General features: G+C 57.4%; 2 protein-coding genes across 3 annotated transcripts in view; one reads left to right on the top strand and one right to left on the bottom strand.

Annotated features, from left to right (window-relative positions):
• The window catches only part of ATF6 (activating transcription factor 6), a 115,852-nt gene extending 109,276 nt beyond the window's left edge, over positions 1-6,576 (top strand). For both annotated transcript variants that reach the window (XM_075937105.1, XM_075937104.1), the window contains exon 16: positions 1,715-6,576. In XM_075937105.1, the coding sequence (XP_075793220.1) occupies positions 1,715-1,923 (209 nt within the window). In that variant the 3' untranslated portion in view covers positions 1,924-6,576. The remainder of the gene's footprint in view (positions 1-1,714) is intronic.
• Positions 5,825-27,998, bottom strand: OLFML2B (olfactomedin like 2B). The gene is made up of 8 exons (XM_075937103.1): positions 27,472-27,998; positions 26,178-26,441; positions 22,494-22,601; positions 17,127-17,303; positions 13,731-13,956; positions 9,238-9,768; positions 8,310-8,486; positions 5,825-7,291 (listed from the first exon to the last, which is right to left on the bottom strand). Exons 1-8 carry the CDS (start codon positions 27,631-27,633, stop codon positions 6,690-6,692), a joined length of 2,247 nt encoding a protein of 748 aa, XP_075793218.1. The 5' UTR covers positions 27,634-27,998; the 3' UTR covers positions 5,825-6,689.

Below are 27,998 nucleotides of genomic sequence, written 5' to 3'. Positions count from 1 at the left end.
CCTTTCAGCACTCTACAAGTGCTGCATTGGCACCGCTGTGGGCACCTGGGGCAGACGCTCTGTGCCAGCAGGAGAGAGCTGGCCCGTCATAGAATCACAGAGCTGGAAGAGACCTCCGGAGTCATCGAGTCCAGCCCCCTGGCCAAGGCAGGACCAGCCCAACTCAATCAACCCGGCCAGGGCTTTGTCCAGCCGGGACTTCAACACCTGTAGGGATGGAGATTCCACCCCCTCCCCAGGGAACCCAGCCCAGCGCCTTAGGGAAATAGTGAGATCACCCTAATGTCATCACCTCACAGACATTAACCTTCCCCCTCACCCCGCCTCTCTTCTAAAACTTGATTTGTCAGTTTTATGTGTTCGCTTTTTTTGATTGTATCCTCTGGTATGTATATATGGTCGTGCCAATTTTCTTCCACTGTTTGATCTGAGGAAGTGGGTCTGGCCCACGAAAGCTCATCATCTAATAAACCATCTTGTTAGTCTTTAAAGTGCTGCATAGTCCTGTTTTTTGTTTTCCTAGGGAAATAGTTTTTCCTAATATCCAACCTAGACCTCCCTCACTGTAACTTGAGCCCATTGCTCCTTGTTCTGCCATCCCTCACTACCATGAACAGCCTCTCTCCATCTCTTTGGAACCTCCCTTCAGGAAGTTGAAGGCTGCTCTCAAATCCCCCCTCACTCTTCTCTTCTGCTGACTAAACAAGCCCAACTCCCTCAGCCGCTCCTGTAGCCAGCGTCACTCCCTCACAGGATAGTAGCTGTGTTGGCAGAGAGACTCTCCCGCCAAAACAGTGCGGCTGCGCATGCTGCACGTCGGTCTCTGTAGCTGCCCTTGCTGAAGCGGTTATGCCGGAGTAAGTGGTGCTGTAGGGCTCGCCTGTCTCATGCAAATCCAAACAGCATCCCCAGCCTCTGAAATCGTCACCTTAGCGGCAGCTTGGGTCAGAGCTGGTGAGAAGGGCCTCTCGCACTGCTTTTCAGAAATGTTGCTGAGTGGGCTATCCACATCTCAGGAGTGGCTGACTCATCCTTGCTCAGACTTCCCGCAGTGATTCACTGTGACCGAGGGGGGCTGGAGAACGTTATCCTCACAAGCCAAAGAATCCGCAAGATCTTGCCACCAGCCCCTAGGCACCCTGAACTATTCTGTCCCTGGCACGCCAGCGGTACCTCTGTTACTGGAGGGTGGTTCAGCTCTGGTCCTGAGACGCTCTAGGGCAGCAGGTTTCAAACTTGTTTTCTCATGACCCAGTTGAAGAAAATGCTTGAGCCTGCAACCCAACATAATGTGACTGAAGTGTGGGCTGCAGGGTGGGGCTGAGGATGAGAACTTTAGCTTTGGAGGGGGAGCAGGGATGGGGTAGGAGGCTAGCTTCCTGCCTATCCTGGCACTGCAGGCCATGCTGCACCCCAGAAGCAGCCAGCAGCGGGTCCTAGCCAATGGGAGCACGCAGCTAGTGCTCAGAGCAGGAGCAGGATCTGGTGCAGCAGCGGTGCAGGGTCTGAGAGGGTGTTCGGGTGCTGGAACCTTCCACACCCCAGTGGTGCTGTGGGCATGTGATTTATGAAACTCGTGGGGTCCAGATGCGTTGGAAAGTGTCTTTCTCTGCTGGTTTCATTGGGGTTTCCCGGTTCTGCCCTGCTTCCCGAGGGCCGACGTTCCGGAAAAGAGACACTGCCGTAGTGCTGACGCTGCGCTTTCCTTTTGCAGAGAATGTGATCAAGGGGCAGGACTATGAGGTGATGATGCAGATCGACTGTGAAGTGATGGACACCAGGATTCTGCACATCAAGAGCTCCTCCATTCCACAGTACCTTCGAGAGCAGCAAGGGAATCGGAGCAGCCCCTTCTACGGCCCTGCTCCCACTGTCCCCGGGACCGCCCACAGCATGAGCGCCGTTGTGGAAACCCTGCAGTAGTGCCCAGGAGCATGAGGAAGCAGAATGATTGGGTGATGCCAGGACAGCCTTCCCCACTGTCACTGCTCCAGCCCTAGGCCCTGCCACTTGCAGTTTAGTCTGGCCTTTCCAGGACTCCTAGAGCCCAGCCTGGGCCTGATGGCAGCACTGAGCCCCCTCCTCAGATGCACTGTTTTAGCAGAACCCCGTGACGCCGCCCTGCCCGGCACCCACGTCGCCTTTTCTTGTCTGAGCCAGTGATGGCCCCGGGCTCTGTTTGCCTCTGAATGGCCACCCTGCAGGGGTCTGAGTGGCGCTATGGCCTGGTGGGCAGCGAGCAGGGCTGAGGCCAGGCGGGCAGAGCCTTACCCGCTGTGTGATCTGGAATCACTCCCTTGACTCCCATGTGTACATTGGCGCTAACCCAGCCCTTCCTCCCAGGTCTGATCAGCCCCAGTGGAGGGAGGCTCTGGTCGAAGCCTCGTGTCGTCGTATTTATTTAGTACTCAGGCGTGTGAATGGGCCCGTTTACTTGTGGAGGGACAAGTGAGGCAGGATGCCCTCGACCTGGCAGCACCTTTGCCAGGGAGAGCTGAGCTCCCCTCTGCTCCCATTCGGCGCTTAGTACCAGCACCAGGCTGGGACAAAAGCATGCTGGCCGGGCCCGGCAGGCAGGAGGGTGGCTCTAGGCAGGCCTACAGCTGAGCTCCATGCTGCCCAGCACCAGCACACACTGCATGCCCCCCCAGCCACACAAGCATTGGGATCCCCCAGTCTAAATTCCCCAGGTAGGAGTTGTCCAGTCCAGGAACTATCGCCACAAGCTCTGGCTGCTGAGGCGAAGCCTGTTTCCCTGAAATCCCCTTCTAGCCAGCAGCCTCCCTTCCTAAGCACACTCCTCTCACAGGGAGCAGGAGTTCCTGCCAGCTGATTCCTTGCTAGGGCATTCATGCTGCCTCCTCCTGGTGTGCAGCGGCAGCACTAGCCTGGGATCGTCTGTCCCCGGGGAAGCCAAGCCATGTGCATCTCATGGCCGTGGGGGCAACCAGCTGTTTCCTGAAAAGGAGTTATGGGGAATGCACCGAATGTTTTCACAAGGAAGCCGCTGTGTGCCCTGTGCGAACAGAGCGGGTTGGTTTGCAGGGCTTATAAGGAGCCAGCACCTTGGTTTGCCAGGCAGTGACCTCGCTGTGGTCTGTCAGGTCAGACACAGTGGCCCCAGCTCCCCTGGAAAGGTCCTGGCCACAGTCTAGCTGCTGGTGCAACATGGAGCTTGTCTAGAGCAGAGCAGAACACTCTGAAGCTCCTAGGCCAGTCACTTGGGAGGTGGTGTCCCTGCTGTGTCCCTCTGTGTGTTTAGAGCAGGGGCAGGCCACATGCGGCCCGCCGAGCTGCCGAATCTGGCTCACGGGCTGCCCTGTTGGGATCCTCAGGCACGGCAGCACCACAACACTTAAAGCAACTGGCTGTACCTTGTGGCTCTCTGCATCTGGGGATGGGGGAGGCTTCGTGCGCTGCCCCTACTCCCAGCACAATCTCTCAGCTCCTATTGGCTGGAAATGCACACAGCCTCCCCTTTCCCCCGCATCCAGGGAGTGGCCTGGGACTGCAGGAGGCAGGGAGCCTGTCTCGGGTTCTGCAGGGCTGCTGGCTGGGAGCCACCTAGGTAAGCACCTCCTGCTCAAAGTCTGCACACACATCCCCTCCCAGATCCTGCACCTGAATCCCCTACCCCAGATTACAACCACCTCCTCTCTCACCCCACACCCTCTCCTGCACCTCAGTCCCCCACCCCATGCTCCCTTCTGCACCCAACCTCCATCCCAGACCCCACATCCCTGCCACAGAAAAGTCTGGAATCTTACCAAAATCTTGGAGTGGCCCACATAAAAAAATCATTGCCCATCCCCAGTTTAGTCCCTGCCGTGTATTCCAGACAATACAGGATTTGTGGTTTTGAAATGTCGTGTGTGAGCAGCGTGGCCCTGATCCAAGTTACTGGTCAGCGTGCCGAGCTGTTTCTTGTACTTCCTGTTATGGGATGTTCAGTTTCTGTTACTCTCCTGGGTCTTTTTTGCTTGTGTGCGCCCTAGTTTTTACTGGAGCGTGGGGAGCAGCCCACGCTGCATTGCAAGTTACAGGCCAGACAGCTGAATGAGAGCCAGGCAGCAGAGCTGAGAAATGTTCCTCTGAAGCGAGTGGGGAGTTGAGGACCAGCAACAAAACCCAGAGCTGCCGGCTGAGGTGATCCCTCCAGAGCAGGGAACCTCGCTCTTGCTGCAGAGTAGCCATTTTCCCAGTGCCCCAGAATAGTGACGGCAAGTGGTAGGAGGCCGCTGCTTTCCAAACAAAATACCTGACAGTACTCTGCACTGTGAACTGTAGCACCTGCCGGGGTAGCCTACAGCCCCCGACAGCGGGAACGTGCCGGGAGACAGACCGTGGCAAGGGACAGAGAGGACGTTTTTGGAGTGGCTATCTGGGGATGTGTCTGAGGATGCTTGGGGCAGTGCAGCTGGTGGCACTGGATTGTATGGGAACAGGGCTAACTTTCAGGGACACATTTTCCACACAGGGAGAGCACGCCCAGGCCAGTGACTGCCCAAGCTTCCCTTTTGAGGGGGCATGGGGTACAGACACCTTGGCCCTGGCCTGGAACTCACGTTCTTGGCACTGCTGCTTACAGTGGTCAATGCTGAAACAGTTTATGGGGAACATCTGGTTAAAAGTGTTTCCTTTGCCAGCATTGTGCCACGGCTGCTCATTGAAGGCATCCGGCCCTTAGCCCATGTGATGAAAAGGGGGGGGGTCGGTCTGTGGGTTGTACTAGACTCTGGTGATACTTCATTGTTTTCACTATTAAGCTTTCTGTTAAACTCATGGGTGTGGCTTCCACACTTTGCAAATCTCAGTGGTGCTAGAGCAAACAGCAAGAACACTGGGGGCCAAGCTAGAATCCTTAAGGTTTGATTGAGCAGGTTAAATTGTAGAATTTAACTCCGGTATTTGGGCATCTTGATCTTGGGTAGCCAAGGTAAAAATGGCATCATCTAAAAAACTCACCTTTTCTGCCTTACTGAGACCTCCGCTTAGTGAAGTGAACCCCGATGCTCTCTCTCTCTCTCTCTCTCTTTCTATTTGTCGGTGAAAGCAAATCACTTCAGTGTTTTTATAGCCTTCCTCACCCTTTGGAACTCCTCTGTTCGCATTCATGTCAGTGTCACTGGCTCCTATTTCTAGCACAGTGCACGTGTCTGTATTGCTGTCACTGAAGGAGATCTGTGCGTCACCCTGAGAAGTGGTTTACCTGACAGGTTGGTTTAATTTCACTCATGCTTCTTCTACATTTTTAACAAAACAATGCCCTTAATTTTGTCCACTGCAGTCCCCAGGTCCTTTTCTGCAGAACTGCTGCTTAGCCAGTTGGGCCCCAGCCTGTAACAGTGTTTGGGTTTCTGCTGTCCCCAGGGCTGGCCTCTCAGACCTGCACCCATAGCACTGCTCCGAGCCCACGGCAGCATGGAGGAAAGCGCCTGGTGCTGAAAGGCACAAGCGTGGACCCTGCACCTGGAGCTCTGGAAGTTGTGCAGAGATGGGCTCCATAGGAGGCATCAGCAAAGCCCAAGCCTGGCACATGTGGCCCAAGGAGCCTGGGGGGGGGGGGTTTCCAGGGGCCCATGTATCTGCCATGCCCAGAGTGTCAAGTTAGCAAACAAGGGCCTGCTGCAGTCCCTGCCTCCTTTGCACGTTCCCCCACTTGCCCGGGCTGTGGGTGAGCCACTGCTGGCCTGAAAATAGAGGAGTGCCTGGCCTCCTTTCCCAGCTCCTGTGGCCAGCCCGCCCAGGCCTGCATCAGCAGTGCATTTGCCGTTAATTTTTCTGCCACCTGCGAGTAAAACAAACCCAAAAATGCCCCCAGCAATTGCAAAGGTACAAGACTGTTTATTACTGGACGTGTGTAAATACAAGCAGCCACTGGCAGAGCAGCACGTGTCCGACGGGCTGAGTGGCAACAACATGGGGCAGGACCACGTAGACGGACCTGCAGGCCAGGAGGAAACCTGAGGCCCAAGCTACGCTGCTAGGACGGAGCATTTAGTGGGACTGTGCTGCTCTCAGGCCAGGCAGAATGAGGGAGCAGCTCCGGGGAAATGTGACCAAATGGCAAAGCTGAGCCACTGCCAGGGAGATGCCACTTAAGCAAATACGGCTCTTGTCCGGTGCCCGTCAGCCAGGGTTATTTACCACCAGCTGAGCCTCCTGCCCATTGCTGCCAGCGGGGCAGAGGGGCTGAGCTCATGCCAGGTGTGGGCCCGTCCCACAAAGGAGGCTGCAGAGCAGAATGCTGGTGCCACGACTTCCAATGACTGTTGAGTTAAGGCCTGTGGCTCTCTGCAGGCCAGAGACGTCATCCCCAGAACGGACAGGCCTTGCCACCACCACGCACATGCCACGCTTGGGCCATTTGTTTAGTAAAGTAACTAGCTGTATTTATAGTGTCCCTTCCGTCGCAATGGTGCACTGTTCAGAAAGGAACCGGGATCTGCGCCTTTCCCAGGAGCCACCCCGTGCAGATGGGCTCCCAAAGCCATTGCCTGCCCGTCCTTCCTGCTTGGGGCAGTGTCAGTGTAAAAAAGAAGCAAGGTTACACCAAAAATAAAGGGCTTGATTCTGGCCTGTGGACTGATCTACAATCCACTTTAAAAACAGCATTTCCTCTTGGATTTGTACAAAATACTAATAGTACCAGGGGCGGGGCCCTTTCCGTGAGTCCTGTGGCCAGGGTCTCAGTAAGCAAAGATCACGTGGTATGTGACCTGGTGCCCGTTGTCCCAGGCATAGAGCAGGCGGTCCTTGGGGTTATAGTCTATCTGGGTGATGTAGGCGTACTCGTTCTCGAAGAGCAGCCGGGGGATGATCTGCGTGTTGGTGTGCGTGTCGAACGCGTACGAGATGTTGGCGTTCCGGTGGTTGTAGCTGTCAACGGCGTAGAGCACGCCACAGATGACAAAGCAGTTCCCGTAGAAGTTCCGGCGCAGGCCAGTCCGCCACGTGGTCTCCTTCTGCGTGCTCAGGTCGGCAGCGTTCAGTTTGCTCAGGACAATGACCTCCTGGCTGAAGCCTTCATAGCTGATGGCTGGGTAAATGACCCACAGGCCGTTCTCATCCACAGCGAAGTCTATGTCAGAATGGCCCTGCCACCGCCACGGCGTGGCCTCCTCATAGGCCACATCAGGCAGCATGGCCCAGGCAGCCACAAACCTCTGCTTCAGGTCATATTTAATGATGTTGCGGGTGAAGGCCCGATTGTAGTAGAGGGAGCCATTGTAGACAGCGTGTCCGGTCCCAATCCAGCTGTAGGGGAGCTTGTAGGAATTGCTCCAGCGCCCTGGACAGCAGAGACATTGCACCAATTAAAGCTGGGCTCTCCGGGTTCACGCTCCTGTGCCCAGCTCCTGGAGGCCCCTTGCCCCATTCACGGGTCACTGCGTCCTCTCTGCCTCAGCTGCTGGCGCCCATGGGCACCTGCTGTGCCTGGGATGTGGCAAACCCAGGCCATGGCACCCAGAGCCACTCGACAGGGCCAGCAACCCATTGCCCCTCCCCTCCCCTTCCCTTCCTCACCCAGCTCGGCCCAGAGTTTGCTGGGATAAGTGGCCCCAACCCCCCCACACCATGCTGCTCTAGCGCATGTAGGCGCACGCCTGGCCCCCTTGCCACCGGACCCAAGTGCCTCACTCATCTGATGCTGCTCCACAAGCACCCGCAGCTCAGCTCCTCCCCATTGGCTCAGGTGAAGTGAGGCTCTGCGCTCCAGGTGTGCAGGTTGCCTGGCTGGTGCCCTAATTCCTGGCCATCCTCTGAACCCACTTCCTCCCAAACTCCCCGCCCTGCCTCCATCACAGAGCTCATCTGCTCTGTGAAACACTGGCCCTGTGCTGCATGCTGCCTCCACCCGACTGCCCTGTGTCTCCACCACCAGCTGTCACCTCCCCACCCACCCTGGGGACTTTCACCCCTCTCTCTCGGGGACCCAGACACTCCCCCTGCTGGCTGATTCTAGCTGGGCGTCTGACCCTTCTCCGGTGGCCACTGCCCGGCCGCTTGCCTGACCCTGGGCTCTCGCTCTCAGCAGGGAACGCTCAGTGCTTCACGGCAAGGCGCTAGGGCAAGGGGGCTGGGCCTCCTGCCCCCGTGCAGAGCTCCCAGGAATCCTGCCAGCACCAGCACCACAGGGTACATTCCGACTGGGCACTGCTGAAGCATTGGGGAGCCGAGTCAAGCCCAGGAGACAACCCTTTTCTCATGCAGCTGGTCCCCAGACGGGGGACGGGGCAGACTGCCCACGGCCCACGTGCAGGGACGCACAGTGGCCACCACCAGTAAGGGGGCTGGGAGGGCCGTACCTTGTTTGAAGTTCTCCAGGTTTCGAAATTCAACCAGGGTGTTTCCATAGTAGTAGTTGGTGACGTAGATCCGCTCGTCTTTGGCTAGCGGATCCTTCATCCAAGCACCTTCATTCCGCCCATAGGTGTTCTGGGTGGTGGGGCCCGAGATGGTGGAGAGCGTGTCCTTGCAGCGTCCTAGGGCAAGCAAAAGGAGCAATCACTCATTTTGCAGTCACTGGGGGGACAGGGTCTGTGCTGAGCCACGGACCAAGGCATGAGCCTACGTCACTTCTTAACAAGTGCAGCTCCATCCTCCCTAGCAGCTTCCGAAATCGTGGCCATGAATTGTTCCCCAGGGCTGGCCCCAGGAGTTCTGCCATGCCTGTGGCCTGCAGGGCCCTCTGGGGCAAAGGCCACTCCCATTGGTAAAGTACCCATCTGCCTGCTCCCCTGGAGATGGATGGCAAATGTTCCTCATGCCTTGGCCCTATCCTGGACTCAGGCCAGCACTGCATGAGCTGCGAAAGTCACACGGCTCCGGGGAACCTCGGCCATGTTACTTGCCAGCCAAGTTTGTTGGGGTTCTCCAAAAGCTGCCAGCCCTGGCGACCCCACCCCACAGCTGAGAACCGCGGCTCTAGGCAGCGCTCTGCCCAGTGTACAGGCTGCTGGGAATGGTTCGGCTCCCCTCTCCCCCATGCATCATCCGGACAACCTGGGCAGTGGGGCCCCTAAAACCAGGTCACATCCCAGGTCATGCAGGGCAATGCTAGCAGAGAGGGGACTGAACCCTAACCAATGGGCCACCCTTCTGTCCTGGGCTCCAGCGGCTGTTGGGATCCTGCTGTGCCACAACCCCCTTAGCTGCTCAGCTAAGCTAGCTTAGAACACAGGCCCTGCCACGAGCCCGGCCTGGCACTCAGCTGGCCACAAGCCACGCACTCACCAATGATGCTTCTCAGATCCTCCTCCTCTAGGCTGGGCCTGGGCGGGGTAGGGCGGGTAGTCGCCGCTGATACCGCTTTCGTGGAGGAAACAGCACGTGTTACAGGCGGAGTCGAGCTGTCGACGGGGGTGGTTGCCATAGCAATTGTAGCTGGGGTGGCTGTGGGCAGGAGCCCTGCAGTTGTGGGGGCCTGGGTTCCTGCCTGGGTCCCAGCTGCTGCTGTCCACGTGGCTGGTTCCTCTCCTGCCCCCGTCGTGGTGGTGGCTGGGGGTGCGGCCGTGCTACGCAGTGCATTCGGCATGGTGGGAGCTGCCAGGCTGAGGGCCGGTGTCAGGGCCGCAGAGGACAAGGGCAGAGCCCCGGTGGCAGTTTCTGCTCCCGCAGGGGCAGCACGGGAGAGGTGCTGCAGTGTGGGGGCGGCGACTGTCGTTGGCGTCCTCGTGGGGCTGCTTCGCTCTGGGCTGGAGTGCCTCAGCAGCTGGTCTTCCACTAGCAAATCCACGGTGTGATCCCCGCTGAAGGCTTCGTCCTCTGCCAAGCAAACACACATCGCTGGGAGCTGGGAGGGCAGAGCCAGCCCCTAGCCGCCGGGCGAGCACCCCAGCGTCAGGCGGACCCAGCACTCTGCCTGCCCGCACTTCCTGCGTGGGCACCTTGGGGATGAGCCGAGCGGCTCAGGAAACCCCCAAATATTCGACATGGAGCGTGGGGGTCACTGTGCAGTGCTGCTAGTGGGCTCTGGGGAAGGCAGAGTGCAATACCACCCAGCCGTCTCCTGACTTGGTGCTCTGCATCGCCCCAGAGCCCGGAAAAGGCGTGTGCCCAAATAGCTCTTCTGTTTAGTGCTATTAATATTTGTGTTTAGCAGCCTTGAGTTCACACGGGGGGTAACTGTAGGTCCCCGATTTCCAAGCAAGGAGCTGGGATTGTGCACAAGGTCACTGCAGACAAAGCTGGAACCAGCATTCACATCTCTGATACAAAAGCACCAACACTTTTCTACCTTGCCTGCCTGCCTGCCAGCAGGGCCTGGCCTCTCTGGGGCGTCTGCAAGGCCCGCTACACAGTGCAGCCCCTCTACTTGCCTGCTAAGAGAGCTGGGTTTTAACACAAGCCTTAGCAGCCTCTGCTTTGTCATGTCCTGGGGAGCCCAGAGCTAATCCCCAGAGAAGCCCTGAACACTGGTGCTATTACGTGCGCTCAGCTGGCTGTGACCGCCAGACCGCACCCTATTCCCGGAGCCCGACCACTGCAGTCTCACGGGGGACCCACTGGCCTTATGGGTGCTGGCTGGTGGGAAGGGCTGGTAGGAGAAAACAGTCTGCTTCCCCCCGCCCTCCACTGATGATGGAGCAGGCTACACTGTAGACATAAAAGGCTGCGTCTAGACTGGCATGATTGTCCGCAAATGCTTTTAACAGAAAAGTTTGTCCGTTAAAAGCATTTGCGGAGCAGAGCGTCTAGATTGGCAGGACGCTTTTCCCCAAAAGCACTTCTTGCGGAAGAGCGTCCGTGCCAATCTAGACGCGGTTTTGCACAAGAAAGCCCCGGTCGCCATTTTCACCATCGGGGCTTTTTTGCGCAAAACAAATCTGAGCTGTCTACACTGGCCCTTCTGCACAAGAGGACTTTTGCCCGAACGGGAGCAGCACAGTATTTCCACAAGAAGCGCTGATTTCTTACACGAGATCGTCAGGGTTCTTGCGGAAATTCAAGCAGCCAGTGTAGACAGCAGCTGCTTTTGCGGAAAACCTTGCCAGTCTGGACACGGCCAAAGGTTACACGGTCAAACCCTGCTAATGACACAGGGGCAGGAAGAAGAACATTGTCTAGGGCATTCAGCATAATTACAGCAATGCCTCTGCGTTCCAAGCCATTGCTGGAGCTGCAGCAATGTCTGATTTAGTGCTGCATGTTTACGAGTGGCACTGTGGTCGGGGGCTGCCCTGCAGGAGGAGAACACCGTGGTCAGAGGCTGAGATCTAGGCACAGACCACCTGCACGCTGCCCCTGCCCTGCTCAGCCGCTCAGGGAGTAGTGGCAGAAGGGAGGGGCCAACTTGTGGAGGTCGTGGCACCACTCACTCAGCTTGGGCCCGGCTACCTCCCTAAGCCGTGTGAACCTGCTGCTTTCTATTCGCACAAGGAGCTGTCTGAGGGTGGAATTGGTTCCTTCTCCCTGGGGAGGGCGCTCAGGGTGACTGCATCTGGCTGCCCTTCCTGGTAAGGCCTGCACCTGGGCCCTCAGGCGAGGCCTCCACGACCGCACAGCTGCCTGAATAGCAGCTGAGCACTTCAGCACTGGAGAATGGAGACCAGTGTTCAATGGTTCTCCAGGGCTGATGTCCCAGGGCCAGGAAAGGTCATTGCCCAGCAATTTCTTTGCAGGTTCATGACTGACAGCTAGTTTGGGCTTTAATTGTTCCAATGGGCCTATTAACCTCCTGACCCACTGAAGCGCCACATTCTATGGGGAAGCAGGCACTTCACCTCTTCCTCTCATTGCCTCTGGCTCAGCAGGCAAGTCACCCTTGCTCACTTTGTGTCCAAGAGAGAGCTGCTTTTGCGCCAATGTAGTAACACGGTTCGTCTTCTCCTGCCCCCTGCGGAACTCTGCCCTGTTCTCTGCAAGGCGCTCAGCCCAGGTGCAAACACCCTGCATCACCCTTTCAGCTTCCCTAGTGCTCTTCAGAATACCCTTACTGCTGTCTGGCCTGACATCCTCCCGGCACCTCACAAGGGTATCGGAAACACCAAGTACTCACTGAGGGGCGGACAGGCTGTGTACAAAGCGTTATGGAGACAGGCTAGAAGTATATTCGTAACGTGTGTGGCAAGCAATACAGACACAGGGTGCCCTAGACACCGAGTGCCTAACCAGCATGGTCCTCGGGCAAAGCTAAGGAAGGTCCATTGACATACAGGATAAACAACTACATCAAGCCAACACAAGCGGGAGGCGACAGCAGGAAAAGGAAGCGTGGGCTGTGGTTCACTGTTCAGAGCATACATTGCAAAGGGCTATTGCTTTGTAACATTGGGGATTGGCTCTACTGATAAACAAGTACAGCAGCTGACTGTAGACAGTATTGGCTGTGTCTACATTGGAAAGATTGTGCACAAAAGCAAGTGCTTTTGCACAAAATCTTGCCGCTTGTCTACACTGGCTGCGAGTATTTGCGCAAGAACACGGACGTTGTAATGTACAAAATCAGGGCTTCTTACGCAAATACTCTGACACTCCCGCTCAGGGATAAGCCCTCTTGTGCAAGTGTTCTTGTGCAAGAGGGCCAGTGTAGACAGGCAACGTTAATTTCTTGCACAAGAAAGCCCAATGGTTAAAATGGCCATCAGAGCTTTCTTGTGCAAGAGAGTGTCTACACCAGCACAAATGCTTTTGCGCAAAGGCACAGGCCAGGATAGACGCTCTCTTGCACAAATACTTTTCCATTAAAAGTATTTGTGCAAAATCATGCCAGTGTAGACACAGCCTATTAATGTACTGGGAAGGGCTTGTCTGAAAGCTAATGACACTGGTGATTAATATCATTGTGAGGTGTCTGCTTTAGCACGATTGGAGGAACTACAGATAGTCACTGATCGTATGCTTTAAAAGTCTGTGACCAAACACAGGGAGCAATAGGTTCCCACCCAGACAGGAGGGAAGGCTGCTGTCTATAGGTCCCCAGGGAGTTTAAGCAAAACCAATGGAAGCTTTGTTGCCATACAAATCGGCAAGGGGACAGGCAGGTCAGCGGAAGGAGAAGACCAGCACACAAACAGTGAGTTTGGGAAGCGAGTGGAAAGAGAGGAAGCCATTTTGGCATGCTGGCTGGACAGACAAAAGGGGCCAGAGCTTTTACAAGATGAGCAAGATGGATCCTTTGGCCCAGGGGGTTGAAGTTTCTGGGAATGAAAGCTTGGTAGGGCCTTGGACACAGACTGTAGCTTGCTGAGTCCTTGTCATTAGAAAATGTATTTTTTACTTGTAATGGTTTACAACCCTTCTAACTTTATTCCTCCTCCTTGGCAGCCCCTGACCTGTCCTTTTGTTAACACAGTAAAAGCTTTTACTCCTGCATGTTGAGGGAATGGGGGTGCCGATATGTGAAACTTTCTGGTTAAATGAGAGAGAGGGTTTGAGGTGCAGAGGGGGGTGCAGGGCAGGGGCCCTGGGAGAGAGTTTGGGTGTCAGGGGAGGGGGGCTCAGGCCAGGGAGTTGAGGCAGGGGAGGAGGTGTGGGGTGCTCCTGGCAGAAGCACTAGGAGGCTCAGTGTGTTGCCTCTGCCCACAGGCACCACCCCTGCAGCTCCCAATGGCCACAGTTCCCAGCCAATGGCAGCTGCAGAGCCAGTACTCAAGGCAGGATAGGGCGAGCACAACGCTCAGAGCCTCCTAGCTAGATCTCTTATTGGCTGGTTGGCTACAGGTTTCACCCATCCCATGGCTAAGAGGGCCAGACAGCCGATTCCACAAAGGGCACAAACAACTCACGTTCCTCCAGGTCATTTTCTGCCTCCGTGAACGCGGCTTTGTAATAAGTGATGCCACGAACGATGGTGGGCTTGGAAGGAGGCCGGCTCCGCACATGCATCTTCCTCTGGAAGGGTTGCTTGGGTTTCACTGCTTCTGGAGCGGGGAGCAGCTGCTGCAGGGACTCAACAGAGTTGATTTGCTGAGACACCACCTCATCTTGCAGGAATCTTTCTTCATACTTTTCCTTTGTGAGACAAAAGAGGGTGTCAGACCAGGCCAAATTGGACAGCTGCACGCTGAGCGGGTGTAGCTGGGAACGCGACAACTGGATCTACACCGCTCTTCAGCTGACTTGTTGCCCTGTACTTTGTCCTTGTGTGATTTGTCTAGGTCATCAGGGCTTCGCTGTGTGTTGTGAATAGGAAGGAGCAGAGCGAAGGGCCTGGGTGGTGTGAGAGGTGCATCCCGTTCCCAACAGCTATTCCACAGAAGTGGTACATCCCAGGGGCTGAGACAAGGCATGTGCAGCTAGCGTGTTGGTGGGGCTGGTGCTTAGTGTTAGGGATCACGTAACAGTGCTTGTGATACAAGCAAACAGACTGGCTCTGACCATCTCCCAGCTAAAGGCCCCCTCAGAGTGGCAGCGCACAGTTGCTGTGACAATGGCAAGGAATGGATCTGTGGGAGCGGGCGTGCAGGGGAAGTGCTCCGGGATTAGCTTCATAGTGTCTTTTGGGCGTGGGAAGCAGGCGCCGGAAGGGATGGGCGGGGAGCAGAGTGGGGGTGGGAAACAGGCACTGGACGGAAAGGGCAGGGAGCAGAGTGGGGGTGGGAAGCAGGCGCCAGAGGGGGTGGGCGGAGAGCAGAGTGGGCGTGGGAAGCAGGCGCCAGAGGGGGTGGGCGGAGAGCAGAGTGGGGGTGGGAAGCAGGCGCCAGAGGGAGTGGGCGGAGAGCAGAGTGGGCGTGGGAAGCAGGCGCCAGAGGGAGTGGGCGGGGAGCAGAGCGGGCGTGGGAAGCGGGCGGGGAGCAGAGCGGGCGTGGGAAGCGGGCGCCGGAGGGGGTGAGTGGGGAGCAGAGCGGGCGTGGGAAGCAGGCACCGGAGGGGGTGGGCGGGGAGCAGAGTGGGCGTGGGAAGCAGGCGCCGGAGAGGGTGGGCGGGGAGCAGAGTGGGCATGGGAAGCAGGCGCCGGAGAGGGTGGGCGGGGAGCAGAGCGGGCGTGGGAAGCAGGCGCCGGAGGGAGTGGGCGGGGAGCAGAGCGGGCGTGGGAAGCAGGCGCCAGAGGGGGTGGGCGGGGAGCAGGGCGGGCGTGGGAAGCGGGCGCCAGAGGGGGTGGGCAGGGAGCAGGGCGGGCGTGGGAAGCGGGCGCCGGAGGGGGTGGGCGGGGAGCAGAGCGGGCGTGGGACGCGGGCACCGGAGGAGGTGGGCGGGGAGAAGAGCGGGCGTGGGGAGCGGGCACCGGAGGGCGTGGGCGGGGAGCAGAGCGGGCGTGGGAAGCGGGCGCCGGAGGGGGTGGGCTGGGAGCAGAGCGGGCGTGGGAAGCGGGCGCCGGAGGGGGTGGGCGGGGAGCAGAGCGGGCGTGGGAAGCGGGCGCCGGAGGGGGTGGGCGGGGAGCAGAGCGGGCGTGGGAAGCGGGCGCCGGAGGGGGTGGGCGGGGAGCAGAGCGGGCGTGGGGAGCGGGCGCCGGAGGGGGTGGGCGGGGAGCAGAGCGGGCGTGGGGAGCGGGCGCCGGAGGGGGTGGGCGGGGAGCAGAGCGGGCGTGGGGAGCGGGCACCGGAGGGGGTGGGCGGGGAGCAGAGCGGGCGTGGGAAGCGGGCGCCGGAGGGGGTGGGCGGGGAGCAGAGCGGGCGTGGGGAGCGGGCGCCGGAGGGGGTGGGCGGGGAGCAGAGCGGGCGTGGGAAGCAGGCGCCGGAGGGGGTGGGCGGGGAGCAGAGCGGGCGTGGGAAGCGGGCGCCGGAGGGGGTGGGCGGGGAGCAGAGCGGGCGTGGGGAGCGGGCACCGGAGGGCGTGGGCGGGGAGCAGAGCGGGCGTGGGAAGCGGGCGCCGGAGGGGGTGTGCAGGAAACGGGATGGGTGCAGGAAGCAGACACTGGAGAGTCTCTGCCAGACTTGCCATGAGCAGGGGCCGGCAGAGCTGGTGTGAGTGGCAGGTGCTACTGAAGCAGAGCAGAAAGCCATGGGGCCTACAGGGGAGTCTCTAGGACACAGAGCCAGCAGCTGGCCCAGGCTCTTGGAGCTCCAGGAGCCAGCAGCCAGTTCTAGCTCTGGGGGGCAGCCTCCCCCGCCTGGGCTGAGCCAAGAGTGTGGAGCCAAGGGCCACGGCAGGCCTGCTGGGCCAGCGCGTTGCCTGCCGAGGAACGTACCACGGAAAGTAGGTCGAGTGGTTTCCAATAAGGAATGTTGTGCGGGTGCAGGAGAAGCAGGCAGCAAGACGCCTGCACCGGACACAGAAGCCCCGTTGAGAGAAGCCAGCTACTGCCAGTTAAAACCGGGCCAGGTGGCGCTCGACGCAAGTGAGCCACAATCGGCCTGTCCCGAAGCAGGTCTCATTGGAGGACCAAGGCACAAGGGAGGGGCTGTTCCACCCACCACTGCCTCCAGGCCCTTTCAAGAGAGTGAGGCTTTGCGCCCATGGCCGCCCCAGCCCCGGGCCCAGAGCGTCTTTGTCCTTCTCCTGAGAGGCGCCCTGGCCAGAGCAGGACCTGGAGGGCACCACCTCCTGCCCCAGCAGTGGCTGAATCCCCGCCAGTAACGTGCAGCTCCGGCCACGCTCAACAAGCGCCTCCCCTGCGGTCCCAGACGGGCTGTGCCTGCTCCAGCTCCGGGGGAAGCCTGACTCCCCTCCGGCCGCTCCCCGGTCTCAAGTGTCTGCCGTGGCGCTGCGCAGGCTGCGGGCTCTGGGGCACTGAAGAGGGACTGGCACACGGTAACCCCTATAGCCAGATCAAGTATCCACCGGGCCTGCTAGCCTAATGGTGGCTGTGGCTGGCTCTGTGGTAACGAGCCCCCCCCCCCCCCCCCGAAATACCAGAGAGGCTCCCCAGGGCACGAGAGCTCGAACCCTCGACTGGCTGCCCTGCTGTTTTCCTTCAACTGGCACGGCTGCGGCACAGCACCCAGAGTGTTTGCACCCTTCCCTGTCCTGCCAGCCCTAGCGAAATGCCCCAGACACTGCCAGGGCTCGGGCTGCGTACTGGGCAACTCCTGGAGCCCGTGGCCCTGCCAGTGCCCTGGTGCGTGGGAGAACAGCGTGGCAGGAACGGGAGGGGCAGAGGAAGGGGCGTGGGAAGCAGCTCCCCAGCCCTGCCGCTCAGTGAGCCCTGCAGCTCCGGTGCGATTCTCCCTCAGCGCCTGTCGCAGCCCAGCACTGCGGGCACGCAGGGGCTCCTGGCACAGAGGGAGGGCAGCCGGCATTACCTCCGGGTGGGCGTACGCAGCCGCAGCATCCCTCTGCAGAGAGCTCCGGACGTCTGGCAGGCTGTTGGAGATGCTGCTGGATCCGTTTTCCTTGTCCCTCGTGTTTGGCTCACTCCACGCTGCAGCCGCACGCCCTGGGAAGGGCTTGTTCTCTCTGGAGAGGTTTCTGGACACTTCCTGGGATGTTGAGAGGAAGCGAGAGAGAGCGAGAGCGAGAGAGAGAGAGCGAGAGAGCGAGAGAGAGAGAGAGAGCGAGAGAGAGAGAGCGAGAGAGCGAGAGAGAGAGAGAGCGAGAGAGAGAGCGCGAGAGCGAGAGAGAGAGAGAGAGAGCGAGAGCGCGAGAGCGAGAGCGCGAGAGCGAGAGAGCGCGAGAGAGAGAGAGAGAGAGAGCGCGAGAGCGAGAGAGAGAGAGCGAGAGCGCGAGAGTGCGAGAGAGAGAGCGAGAGCGAGAGAGCGCGAGAGAGAGAGAGAGAGAGCGCGAGAGAGCGCGAGAGCGAGAGAGAGAGAGCGAGAGCGAGAGAGCGTGAGAGAGAGAGAGAGAGAGAGAGCGCGAGAGAGCGAGAGAGAGAGAGCGAGAGCGAGAGCGCGAGAGCGAGAGAGAGAGAGAGCGCGAGAGCGAGAGCGAGAGAGAGAGCGAGAGCGAGAGCGCGAGAGCGAGAGAGAGAGAGCGAGAGCGAGAGCGCGAGAGCGAGAGAGCGAGAGCGAGAGCAAGAGAGAGAGAGCTCTGATTTTACAGCTACTTCCCCACGTCAGGCCCTCGGCCGCACCGTGCTGGCACCGGGCTTTGGCCTCTAGAAATGCCTTCCCCAGACAACGCTCTGGTGCCTAATTGTTCACCGGGGCCCTTCCACAGCGAGACGAGGGGTCCTAGCTAGTGGCCACAGAGAGAACGCGAAGCCACAAACCAAACGAGCCACTTTCCTGGCTAGTCTCTCCGCGAGAGCTCCCATGCGCGGCAGGTAAGGACACCCCAGGCTGTGCCCCCAGGCCCTCTGCTTCCAGCCTGGGGCAAGGGCCAGCAGCCATGGCCTCCAGCAGGGACGGGCGAGTGACAGGGCTAGGGGCTAGCAGGTCCATGGTGCTCTGGGTTCCAGTGGGGGGCTTGGAAGCAGCTAGCCTGGGGCTGGTGGCTGTGGTGGGGAGGCTCCAGGCTCTGGCAGGGACAGGGACAGCACCTATAAGTCTGGGGGCTAGACTGGGAGGCAAGGGGGCCTCTAGCTCCAGCATTGGCAGGAAGCGAAAGCTGCAGAGCTGGGGGCCAGCCTGGGTCTGGGCTCCAACAGGAGCAGTGGGGTGGGAGTGGCAGGGAGCAGGGGGCGGGGGCTCAGGGCTCCAGTGGGGAGGAGAAGCGGCAGGGCTGGAGGCTGGACTACAGGGCTCTCCTGAGGTCTCTTCCAACCCGTGTGCCGTGATCCTGTTTTCATCACAGACCAGGACAAAGGGTACTTGTCTGAGCCAAGCCAGTGTGAGCTGCTGCCTCCATTTTGGCTTGAAGTGTCTGGGAAAAGGCTGCCAGGCTGCCGCCCTTGGCACTGAACACTGTCCTGGGGTTCATCAAGCTGCAGCCAGCCCCGGGCTCACGAGCAGCGCGCTGATGCTTCAACTGGTTGTAATGGGTCACGTGCTGTCCCCACCCTCCAACGCCTCAAACCCGCCCTGACTCCCCAGGAGTGGCACTGCTGGGTTAGGTACTTACCTTGTGGCCGCGGAAATCGGTCAGCCCCTTTGCTGGGAACACGTGGAGAGGATTTTACCTTGACCCAAGTCTAAGCTGTCTAGTTCCTGGACAGCGTTTGTTTTCTCTTGTAACCATTTCTGCCTTTAATGCCTTAGCTCACCTAGAACCCATCTCGTTCTGGTTAAACACCCGGTTGTATTTTTCAATCAGAGCTAAGCCAGCACTGTGCTGCCTGGAACTGAGCGGTTTGGGTAATTCCCATTGCGTGTATCGAGCCCTTACAGGAGAGAGCTAGTGTCTGGTTACAGCTCTGACCACAAAGGGTTAAGGTCCATGCTGTGGCTCTAACACTGCTGATCAGGCCATGTCACAGCCAGAGAAGTGCCACTGGGGGTGCAGTCCAGTTCCTTGCAATGGTAGTTTTGGTGTTGCTCATTAGGAGCTCTTGCTTTCCATAAAATCCACAAGTGGCTCAGATGTGCTGGGGGAAGTAGGGGCAGCTGGCAGGACACTCCAGTCTCTTACTAGTGCCTGAGAGCGGCAGACTAAGGCAAGGGAGATGCACACGAAGTTTGAATTCAGAGTACATCATCGACGCGTGAAATCCCAACTTACAAGCGGTGAGCTCCAATAGAATTTTCTTTCAAGTGGTTTTCCCCATAGATGGCTCTCTCTTTCATGCAATGGAACACCGTGGCGGCCAATACGTCCTTTGCCATTTGTTAAACTGCACGTAGTTGCGTAGCATCAGGTTGCCAGCACAAATAGTGGAGCTTTCCCCCCCGCCCTGCATCTTGGAGAGTAAATCCAAATTCTTTTAAATGTAGACCCATCCCAATAGACTTCAAACCTGAGCCAGCTGCAGTGGATACAACAAGCCAGAATTCCACACGCACAGCATCTCGGGAGAGCACTGCACAGCTCAGCCAAGAGGCCAAAGCAGAGGTGTCTGAAAACGGTGCTTGTGAATGTGGCATCTTGGGTTGCTGCACTGAGCACATCTGGTGACCTAGAAACGAGGGCAAGGGGCACCGATGTTTCTGTTTCCACTTGAGACCCACCCTTTTATTCTGGTTTGACTTGGTCTCTGGCTGGGTCGCAGGAGTTCCCTGCTGAATCTTCAGTATTTAAAAGGCAGAAATGGCTTGGCTGAATGAGAGCAGAATTGTGCTCTCTGATCACCACTGTGTCACTGCACTGCACTGCTCTGTTCCCTATGTCCATGAATCTCCTGCAGGGAGAATAAAACATTGGAGCCACGACCTGCATGTGGGTAGATAAGCAAAATTTGGCCCGTGGAGAAGAATCTACCAGTAGATACAAAAGGCCAGATCTGCTCCCAGTTTCCCCCAGACTTGGCCCAAGATGAGTATGGAGTTAACTTAATTTGGGGGAAATGACACGACCAAATTGTTCTTTTAGTTACACCCATGCAACCCTACTGAATGCCTCATAATCCCAAACTCCCTACCCCACACAGTTAGACACACCAGGGTCATTGCTTAACTGACATAAGGCTTTGTCACTCCATATATCACTACCAGGAATGCACAGCGCACCCTCCCCCGCTGGCCCCAAAGGGCCCGGTAAACGTCCGAACTCCCCACGTCCAAACACTGTGGGGAAAACTCTCTTCTCTGCTGCCAAGCCTCGAGACTATGGACTCGCACCAACAGGCGCATTCTAGCAAAGGGACTGGGCCTTCCAATGATTTGGAAGTGACCAGAGACTTGACTTAACCAGCAGTTTGTTCCATCCCTGCCACAAGACAAATCAAGAGCTTTGCAACTGCTGTGTGTGTTTGATTCCTTTAACCAATTGCAGCTTGTACTCTTGCTTCCCTTCTTTTTACAATAAATAATCCTTGAGGTTTTAGATACTAACGATTGACAAACGTCTCAGACACTTCGCCAAAGAATCAATGTCCACAAAACAGACATCAGACAGTTTCACAAAGAAAAAACAGTTTCTTGTCATTTCAGCCAGACTGGGCCTTGTCTCAGTGACCTAACTACATGCAACCTGCTTCAAAGAGACTTTAACACCAGACTACAAAGGGAAGCCTCAGAACTGTCATTCATGCTTAAATTTGACACTTTATGAATGGGCCTTAACAAAGATGCTAATTATCTCACCCATTACAAAGACAGCTTCCCCAATTATCATCCCTAATACCATTATCTCCTAGACACGAACCTCCCCCCTTCACCTCACCTCTGTTCTAAAATCTGATTTGTCAATTTTATATGTGTTCAGTTTTTTTGATTGTATCCTTTGGTATATATGGTCGTGCCAATTTTCTTCCACTATTTGATCTGAGGAAGTGGGTCTGGCCCACGAAAGCTCATCATCTAATAAACCATCTTGTGAGTCTTTAAAGTGCTACATAGTCCTGTCTTTTGTTTCAGCCAGACCAGACTAGCACGGCTGCAGCTCTATTACGATTGACGAGAGTGCGGTTTTGGAGGAGATCTAAGTTCTATATTGACCTGGGTGTGTGGCTTCTCCTTTGGGATCAGAAGAAACTTTTTTTTATGAGACTGGTTTTAATAACTACCCAGCCCCACCCCGAGGGACTGGAGTAGCTGAGCTAGTTGCTTTTCTGACCTCTTGTTAGCTGGGGGCAGGGCAGGGGGAGAGACAGAAGTGCTCTTTTGGCTGGTTGGGCGTGCTTTGTAAGGGGAGGGCCCCCAGTCTTGGGCTGTGACTGCCCGTTGTCCTCAGCAGTTCATCCTGAATCGGAGTCTCTCAGTAGTGTCCCACAAGATTATCCTGTTTACAGCAGCCAGGAAGCACTGCGCACAGGAGGAGAGTCACAGGGTTCAGAAATGCAACACCCCCTGACCCACCCACATCCCCCTCCATTGATCTGCTTTGACTGAGCTGCAAGATGTCATATCTGTTTGTGTCTGGCTAAAACGAGACCTTCCACCACCCCTGTGGGTTACCAGAAACAGGCTCACCACAGTCAATCCCCAGGAATCTAAAGCCATGAGTCAGGCTGAAGAAATCATGAAGCTCTTAAAAATAAAATATTTGAAGTTCTTATTGTTTAGTCTTTAAACCTGAAGGTTATGCTCAGGTCACATTGCCAAGCTTTTCCCCATAACCACGCGATTGTCCTCTTCTTCGAAACAAAAGCTAAGATGCTCACAAAATCACATGACTCCCGGAACTTGGGCTTTAAGAAGAGTATGAAAAAGCTCAAGACTTGTGAGAATTGACAACACTGGCAGGATAAAATTTTCAAAAGCACCTAAAAGATGTAGGGACTTATGTCCCATTTTCAAAAGTGACTAAGCACTAAGCCTCAGTGAAAGACAGTGGAAGTTAGGCATCTACGGGCCAGATGTGCAAAGGTCTTTAGGCAGCTAAAGAAGCAGCGGGACATCAAGTTGGATTTCCAAAATTGCCTAGGCACCTATCTGCATTTTTAGGTGCCTAAAGACCTTTGAATATGTAAATTACTTCTGAAATGATATCCCTTGATTTCTTTTCTCCAAATGTCCAATCGTAGGTCGTGACAATAGTGGCCCCATAGCTAAATGAAATGGTGGCTAATTACTGATTCTCCCAGAAGGAATGGAATACCATGCTTTGGCTCCAGATGCCAAATGATGAGGTGCTACTTTGTTTTGCATGGTGTTGTCTCTAACAAAACAACCCAACGGAAAAGAATCTCATCTTACCTCCTCTAGTTTCTCCACTCGGCCCACCAGTTTTGTTGTGACGGAGTGCAACTTTAGAAGGTCTAAGCCATAGAAAGCACTTTCTAGCATCTCTATGATGGAGGATAGCTGTAGAATAAAGGAGAAATAATGTTCATCAAAATGTGACTTACATTTTCCCCCACTCTTCTCAGCTATACAATATCAGGTTGGCTTTAAGACGAGATTCTCCATATCTGCAGCCTGGAGAATTCTGGAGTCGAGACAACGTGCAGAGATAAGCAGAGCATTTTAGGTATTTACACACACACACACACACACACACACACACACACACACCCACCCACCCACCCACCCACCCTGCATTTACAGTAGCTAGCACAGGTGCTGACTTTCAAAAGTGCCTGGGGTGCCCAGCCCCACACTAGCCCATGCCCCACCTCCACCCCTCCTCTTACCACCTAGGTCTGTCCCTTCCCGAGTGTGACGCATTCTCACTCCTTCCCTCCCCATTTCCAACTCATCTGATAAGTGGGTTTACCCATGAAAGCTCATGATCTAATACTGGTTAGTCTCTAAGGTGCAACAGGACTGCTCACTGTTGGACTCAATGCAGAGTTAACTGGGTACAATGTAAAGATCTGTGATACACAGGGGGTCAGTCTTGGTGATCCCTTCTGGCCTTACAATCTCTGACTCAGAGATTCATTTCCCATGGCGAAAGTTTAAAAATCAGATGTGCCGGTCTCTCCCTGCCTGGCTCCCCAGTGTGTGGCTTCCACTTGGACAAGACATGTCACAATAACAAGAGACACACTGGGGCTATAATTTGCTGGCCTGCCTGGCACCAGGAAACATTGCCCATTGAGAGACAGAGCCTGTTCTCACAACTACTGCCGCTTGGTTTCGACAGCAAGCAAAGGTTTGGCTAACCCCGCGGAGGGATTTTCCCAAGCGGAGCTGGTGGAGCTCAGCCCATTCCTAGATGACAAGTATCCACACCACAACTGGCAGGCAATACCTCCTTTGGGGGAGAGCGTGGAAAGACCTCCTCCTAGAGGCAGCCCTCGCTCCGCGCTGGGCATAGGGCGGGCTGCTGTCTCACACAGAGACTCCCGGCAAATTTGCCTTTTATCCTGAGCGTGACTCCTCACTTCTCACCTTGTCTGAGCCGCTGCCATGGGCTGAGGTGCCACTGCGGTGAGCAGAAAGCTTTGTAATGCAGAGCTCCGCCAGGCACCGGATTCTCTTCTAGCTATGCCTGGACACTGTGCACACTGACAGCCCCCGGCCTATGCAGACAACGAAGAGGGAGATTACGGAGCAAAACTGAGGGTCCAGTGCCTGGACACAGGCTGCAAGCTCACCCAGATCCACAGCCTGTAAGGCCAGAAGGGACCAACATGATCAGCTAGTCTGACCCCCAGCACACCGCAGGCTGCAGAACCCTCCCCCTTTCCCTCCTGACCGCTGGCTGAGTGACTGAGCCGACATCATCTTTAATGGCTCCAGGTCCCAGAGGATCCACCACGGACTCGCTGCAAGCGACTTGGTTCCACACTGCAGGGGAGGGTGAGAGCCGCTGGGACTCTGCCAGTCTGACCTAGGGAAAACTCCTTCTTGACCCCACCTAGGCCCTGAGCTCCTGGGCAAACTGACGAGTCAGACCCCTGGGAAAGATTCTGCAGTCCCTCAGTTTGCCGTGCTGCTGCCGTCTCAGAACAGCTACTGGCTGTCCTGGGCAGTCCCGTCAGACCAGCTCTCCAGAGGCTTCTCCAGCTCAGGCTTGCAGGGCTCTGCCCGCGGCTCACCTGGAGAGGCTGTGCAGAACTCACTCCTCCGATGGGCGGATGTTATCGTCAGCCTACGCTGGCTGGTGGCCAGTGTATAGCCGCTCCCCTGTCCCCGCTGGCGCTTCACTCACATACCTGCTCTTGGGCCCATCTCTCCGGGGTGCACACAGGGAGCGATCGCCGCTCCCTCCGCCCTGCCTGGCCAGGCCAGACGAGCCAAGCCCTTGGAGTCTCCTCTCGGAGGGGAGGTTTCCATCCCGCAGATCATCTAGTGCCTTTCTCTGCACCCGGCCCAGCCTGCATTCATCCCTCTGGAAGCTGGGAGACCGGAACTGCAGGTGCGGCCTCCCCAGTGCCTCGGCCAAGGGTAGGAACCTTTCCCAGCCGCCCTGGAAGTAGCTCTCCTGAGAACTGCGTTAGCCTCTTTCATGGCCACATCACGTTGGCGGCTCATAGGCAACCTGTGAATGCCTGAGTGCCCCAGATCAGTCCCTGCCAACTGACAAGGCCCCCGCCTGCTCACTTGCCATCTGGAAGGAAAGGGTTACTGTGTGGTTGTACAGTCACAGAGCCTGGGGTGGGAAAGGCCAGTTGCCCTGGGAAGACTCTAGTGATCCCCTACCAGCACAAGATTGTTCACTGTGACCATGATCTTAGATTTTCATTGCTGTAACCGTCATCCCAAAGCAGCCCACAATGCCTTACGGCCCCTCCGCCAGGGACCACGCACCTCCCGTGGCATGAAACGGAGCCACTGTGTTCCAAAGTGACGTGACCCCACTCAGCATCTGACAAGGGCCAAACATGCCACCCTGGGCTCAGCTCATTCTGCGCCTCTGAACCCACAGAAGAGCAAAGGAGAAGCTCACATCACAAGAGCTATAGCGCCCAGAGCAAACGACTGAGAGTCGCTTTGGTGCGTTCCTTCCCAGCACTCCCTGAAGCTAGATTTATGTCTAAAACATGCAGACACAAGAGCAGCCAAGAGCGAACATTTGAAAACAGCATCATGCAATTCAAGTGCAACAAGATCAGAAAAGGAGTTTGGAGGAAGACTGCTGATGCTGTGACTTGGCAGAGGCTGCTGGAACAGGCACTAATTGCCGTGGATACTCTGCTTTCGGGGTCACATTCGCCTCTCCAATCTGCTTGTTCCTGTCTTGTCCACAATGTGGATTTCAGATCTACTGCATATTTGGAACTCCTCTGCGGGCATAGGCAGCCCGTGAACCCTCGGCCAGGGAAATTTGCCCCCGCTCCATCCCTTCTGCCCAAAGCCTGCTCCCTACCTTGGCCCTTCCCCCATCACCCCCACCCCACGGAGCTGAGTCCTCCAGCGCAGTCAGACGAGTCCCACCCCAGCCACTCTATCCCATCCATCCCGCTCCAGGCATTAGCCCATCCACCTGCCCCACCCCGCCCGCCCTAGTCCTAGCTTGCTTGGGGGGAGAGGCTGAACGAGGGCGGAAAGAGGAGCAGCATGCACAGAGCCATGGGGGAGGTAAAGGGGCAAGGCCTTGGGGTGGGGCCTGGTTGTTTGGGCAGACTTAGCCCTCGCTGGCCTATGATCCCTGCTCTCGTGCTTGCCTGTGCAACTTCCACGGATGCCAGCTGTGCTTCTGCACTGAGTCGGTGCAGCGCCCGGCAGTGCGGATAGGAGCCAGGCTGTACACAGTGCTGCGGAAAGACAGGACTTTCCTTTATCTGCAGAGATTTTAACCCTGCTTGCTGGTGGCAATACTTTCCCTCGTGCTGATGAGGCTCCCTGCATATTACCACAGCCAAAGCTTGGCACTGTTAGCAGCAGCCTTGCGCACTGAGGCCATCAGTCTAGGCATGTGCCCCTTACCTGCGGGGCCGAGCCAAGCCTTTGCAAGCACACACACCCATTGAAAAGGAACGAGACTGGTACCTTTAAATCACTGCTCTCTGCCTCCCGCAGCTGCTTCAACCTGAAGTCCCCCTCGCACGGGTTCAGGGCAGAGGGGGGAGCCACGCAGGCACACTTGCAGGCTGGCCCTGAGGTGATGGTTTCAACGGTGTAAAAGTCCTCTGCTTTGGAGTTGCCTTCATTAATCCTTTGGCAGGCGCCTCGGCCCAGGGGTCTGACCAGACACTTGCACTGACAGTCGGAGCCTTCAGACACTGCTTTCACCTTGTCATAGTCACCTAGCAACTGATCACAAGAAAATCACAATGCAGCAGTTTGCGCCTGACACTGTTTTACTTGGTGTTTGCTTTGCCCCGTTTTTGAGAAAGGCGCAGACACGGTGACCCTTGCAGGAATAGGTCACTGCTTACACAAATCGCTGACGCCAACATTTCCTTGGGAGTGCTTGGTTTTTTGCTCCTTAGCTATTTGGGAAAGAGGTATTTGTGGTGGGGTGTTTCCTTTCACCACTGAAAAAGGAACGCTCCAACCCAAACAGTCCTTATCTGCAAAGGGTCTGGCAACCGCGTGGTTTAAACAAAGGGGTAAAGGGTATATTAAAGGGACCCGCGCCGACATACAATACACTGGTTCTGTCTACATTCATCCACCAAACTCCTTGCAACTACAGAAAAGGTGCCTGGCTTGGGTGGTGGGTTTTAGGAGTAAAGGGAGTCAGTTTGTGGCCTGGACTAGTGCAGGAGTGGAGGCCGAACACTTCCTGGTAATATATCATACCCACGAGTCCTACAATTCCATGGGTTTCCTTTTGGGGGGTCACAGAAATCAGACATGAAACTGAAGTTCACAAGACTCCACAGCACGTTTCAAGATTCATCTGAGCCACTTCCAGGGATCCTGCTGCTGCACAGACCATCTGCCAGCTCCCGCCGAGAGCGCCCCTGCGCTTCGCTCTCCTCCACCGGCACTTTTCCCCAGACGAGGCGGGGGAGGAGGAGCCCTCGACTGGACCAGCTGCTGCCGGAGAGGGAGACGCGTTCCAGGTCCCTCAGGTCTGACACGCGGCTCGTGGAAGCTGGAGCGCCGGCCTGTCCCCCAGCAGCAGCTGGTCCCTCTCGAGAGTGACCGCACCTCGCCTGGCTGGTCCCGGGGCCGGCAGGCTGCGAGCGCGTCTCCCCCGCCGCTCAGCCGCCCCCAACGGGCCCCCAGGCCCCTGTTCCCGCTGGCCCCGGGCCACGGGCTGGGGTGGACCCCCGGGCTGCAGCCTGTCAGTGCGCCCGTGCCGGGCCGCCGCGCCGCGCCGCTGGGGCGCTACCTGGGACAGGACGTTCTCCTGGTTGTCCGCCTCGTTCTCCAGGGGCTCCTCCGGCGGGGCGCCGGGCTGGGCGGGGGGCGCCGCCGCGAGCGCCGCGCAGCAGCACAGCAGCACCAGCGGCCGAGCCATGGGGCTGGGGCGCAGGCGGGGCGCGCCGCGCATGTCCCAGCCCGCGCAGGGCGCAGGGCTCCGCTGGCGCAGCCGGGCGCGCTTGCCTGGCGAGTGGCGGCGCAGCGCGGGGCTGGCGCAGGGCAGGGGCGGGAGGAGGAGCCTGGCTATTGTGTCTCGGCTCGGCCGGGGCCGGGGCCAAGGGGGGCAGCCCGGCCGGCCGGCGCCTGGGCGGGGGTCCCGCGCCCCCACGGCCCCCGGGCAGGTGCAGCGGGGCGGGCGAGCAGTGAACTCGGGGCTCCAGCCGGGGCAGCGACCCGCCCTCTGCCCTGGAGCCACCTCCCCGGGGATGGGGGCAGGGGGCCGTGACCTGCCCGCAGAGACACAGCCCCGGCCATGGGGGCAGCGGAGCGTGTCGG

Source organism: Pelodiscus sinensis, chromosome 9 (assembly GCF_049634645.1).
Source record: "Pelodiscus sinensis isolate JC-2024 chromosome 9, ASM4963464v1, whole genome shotgun sequence".
NCBI lineage: Eukaryota > Metazoa > Chordata > Testudines > Trionychidae > Pelodiscus > Pelodiscus sinensis.
This window is presented reverse-complemented; position numbering and strand designations above follow the sequence as displayed.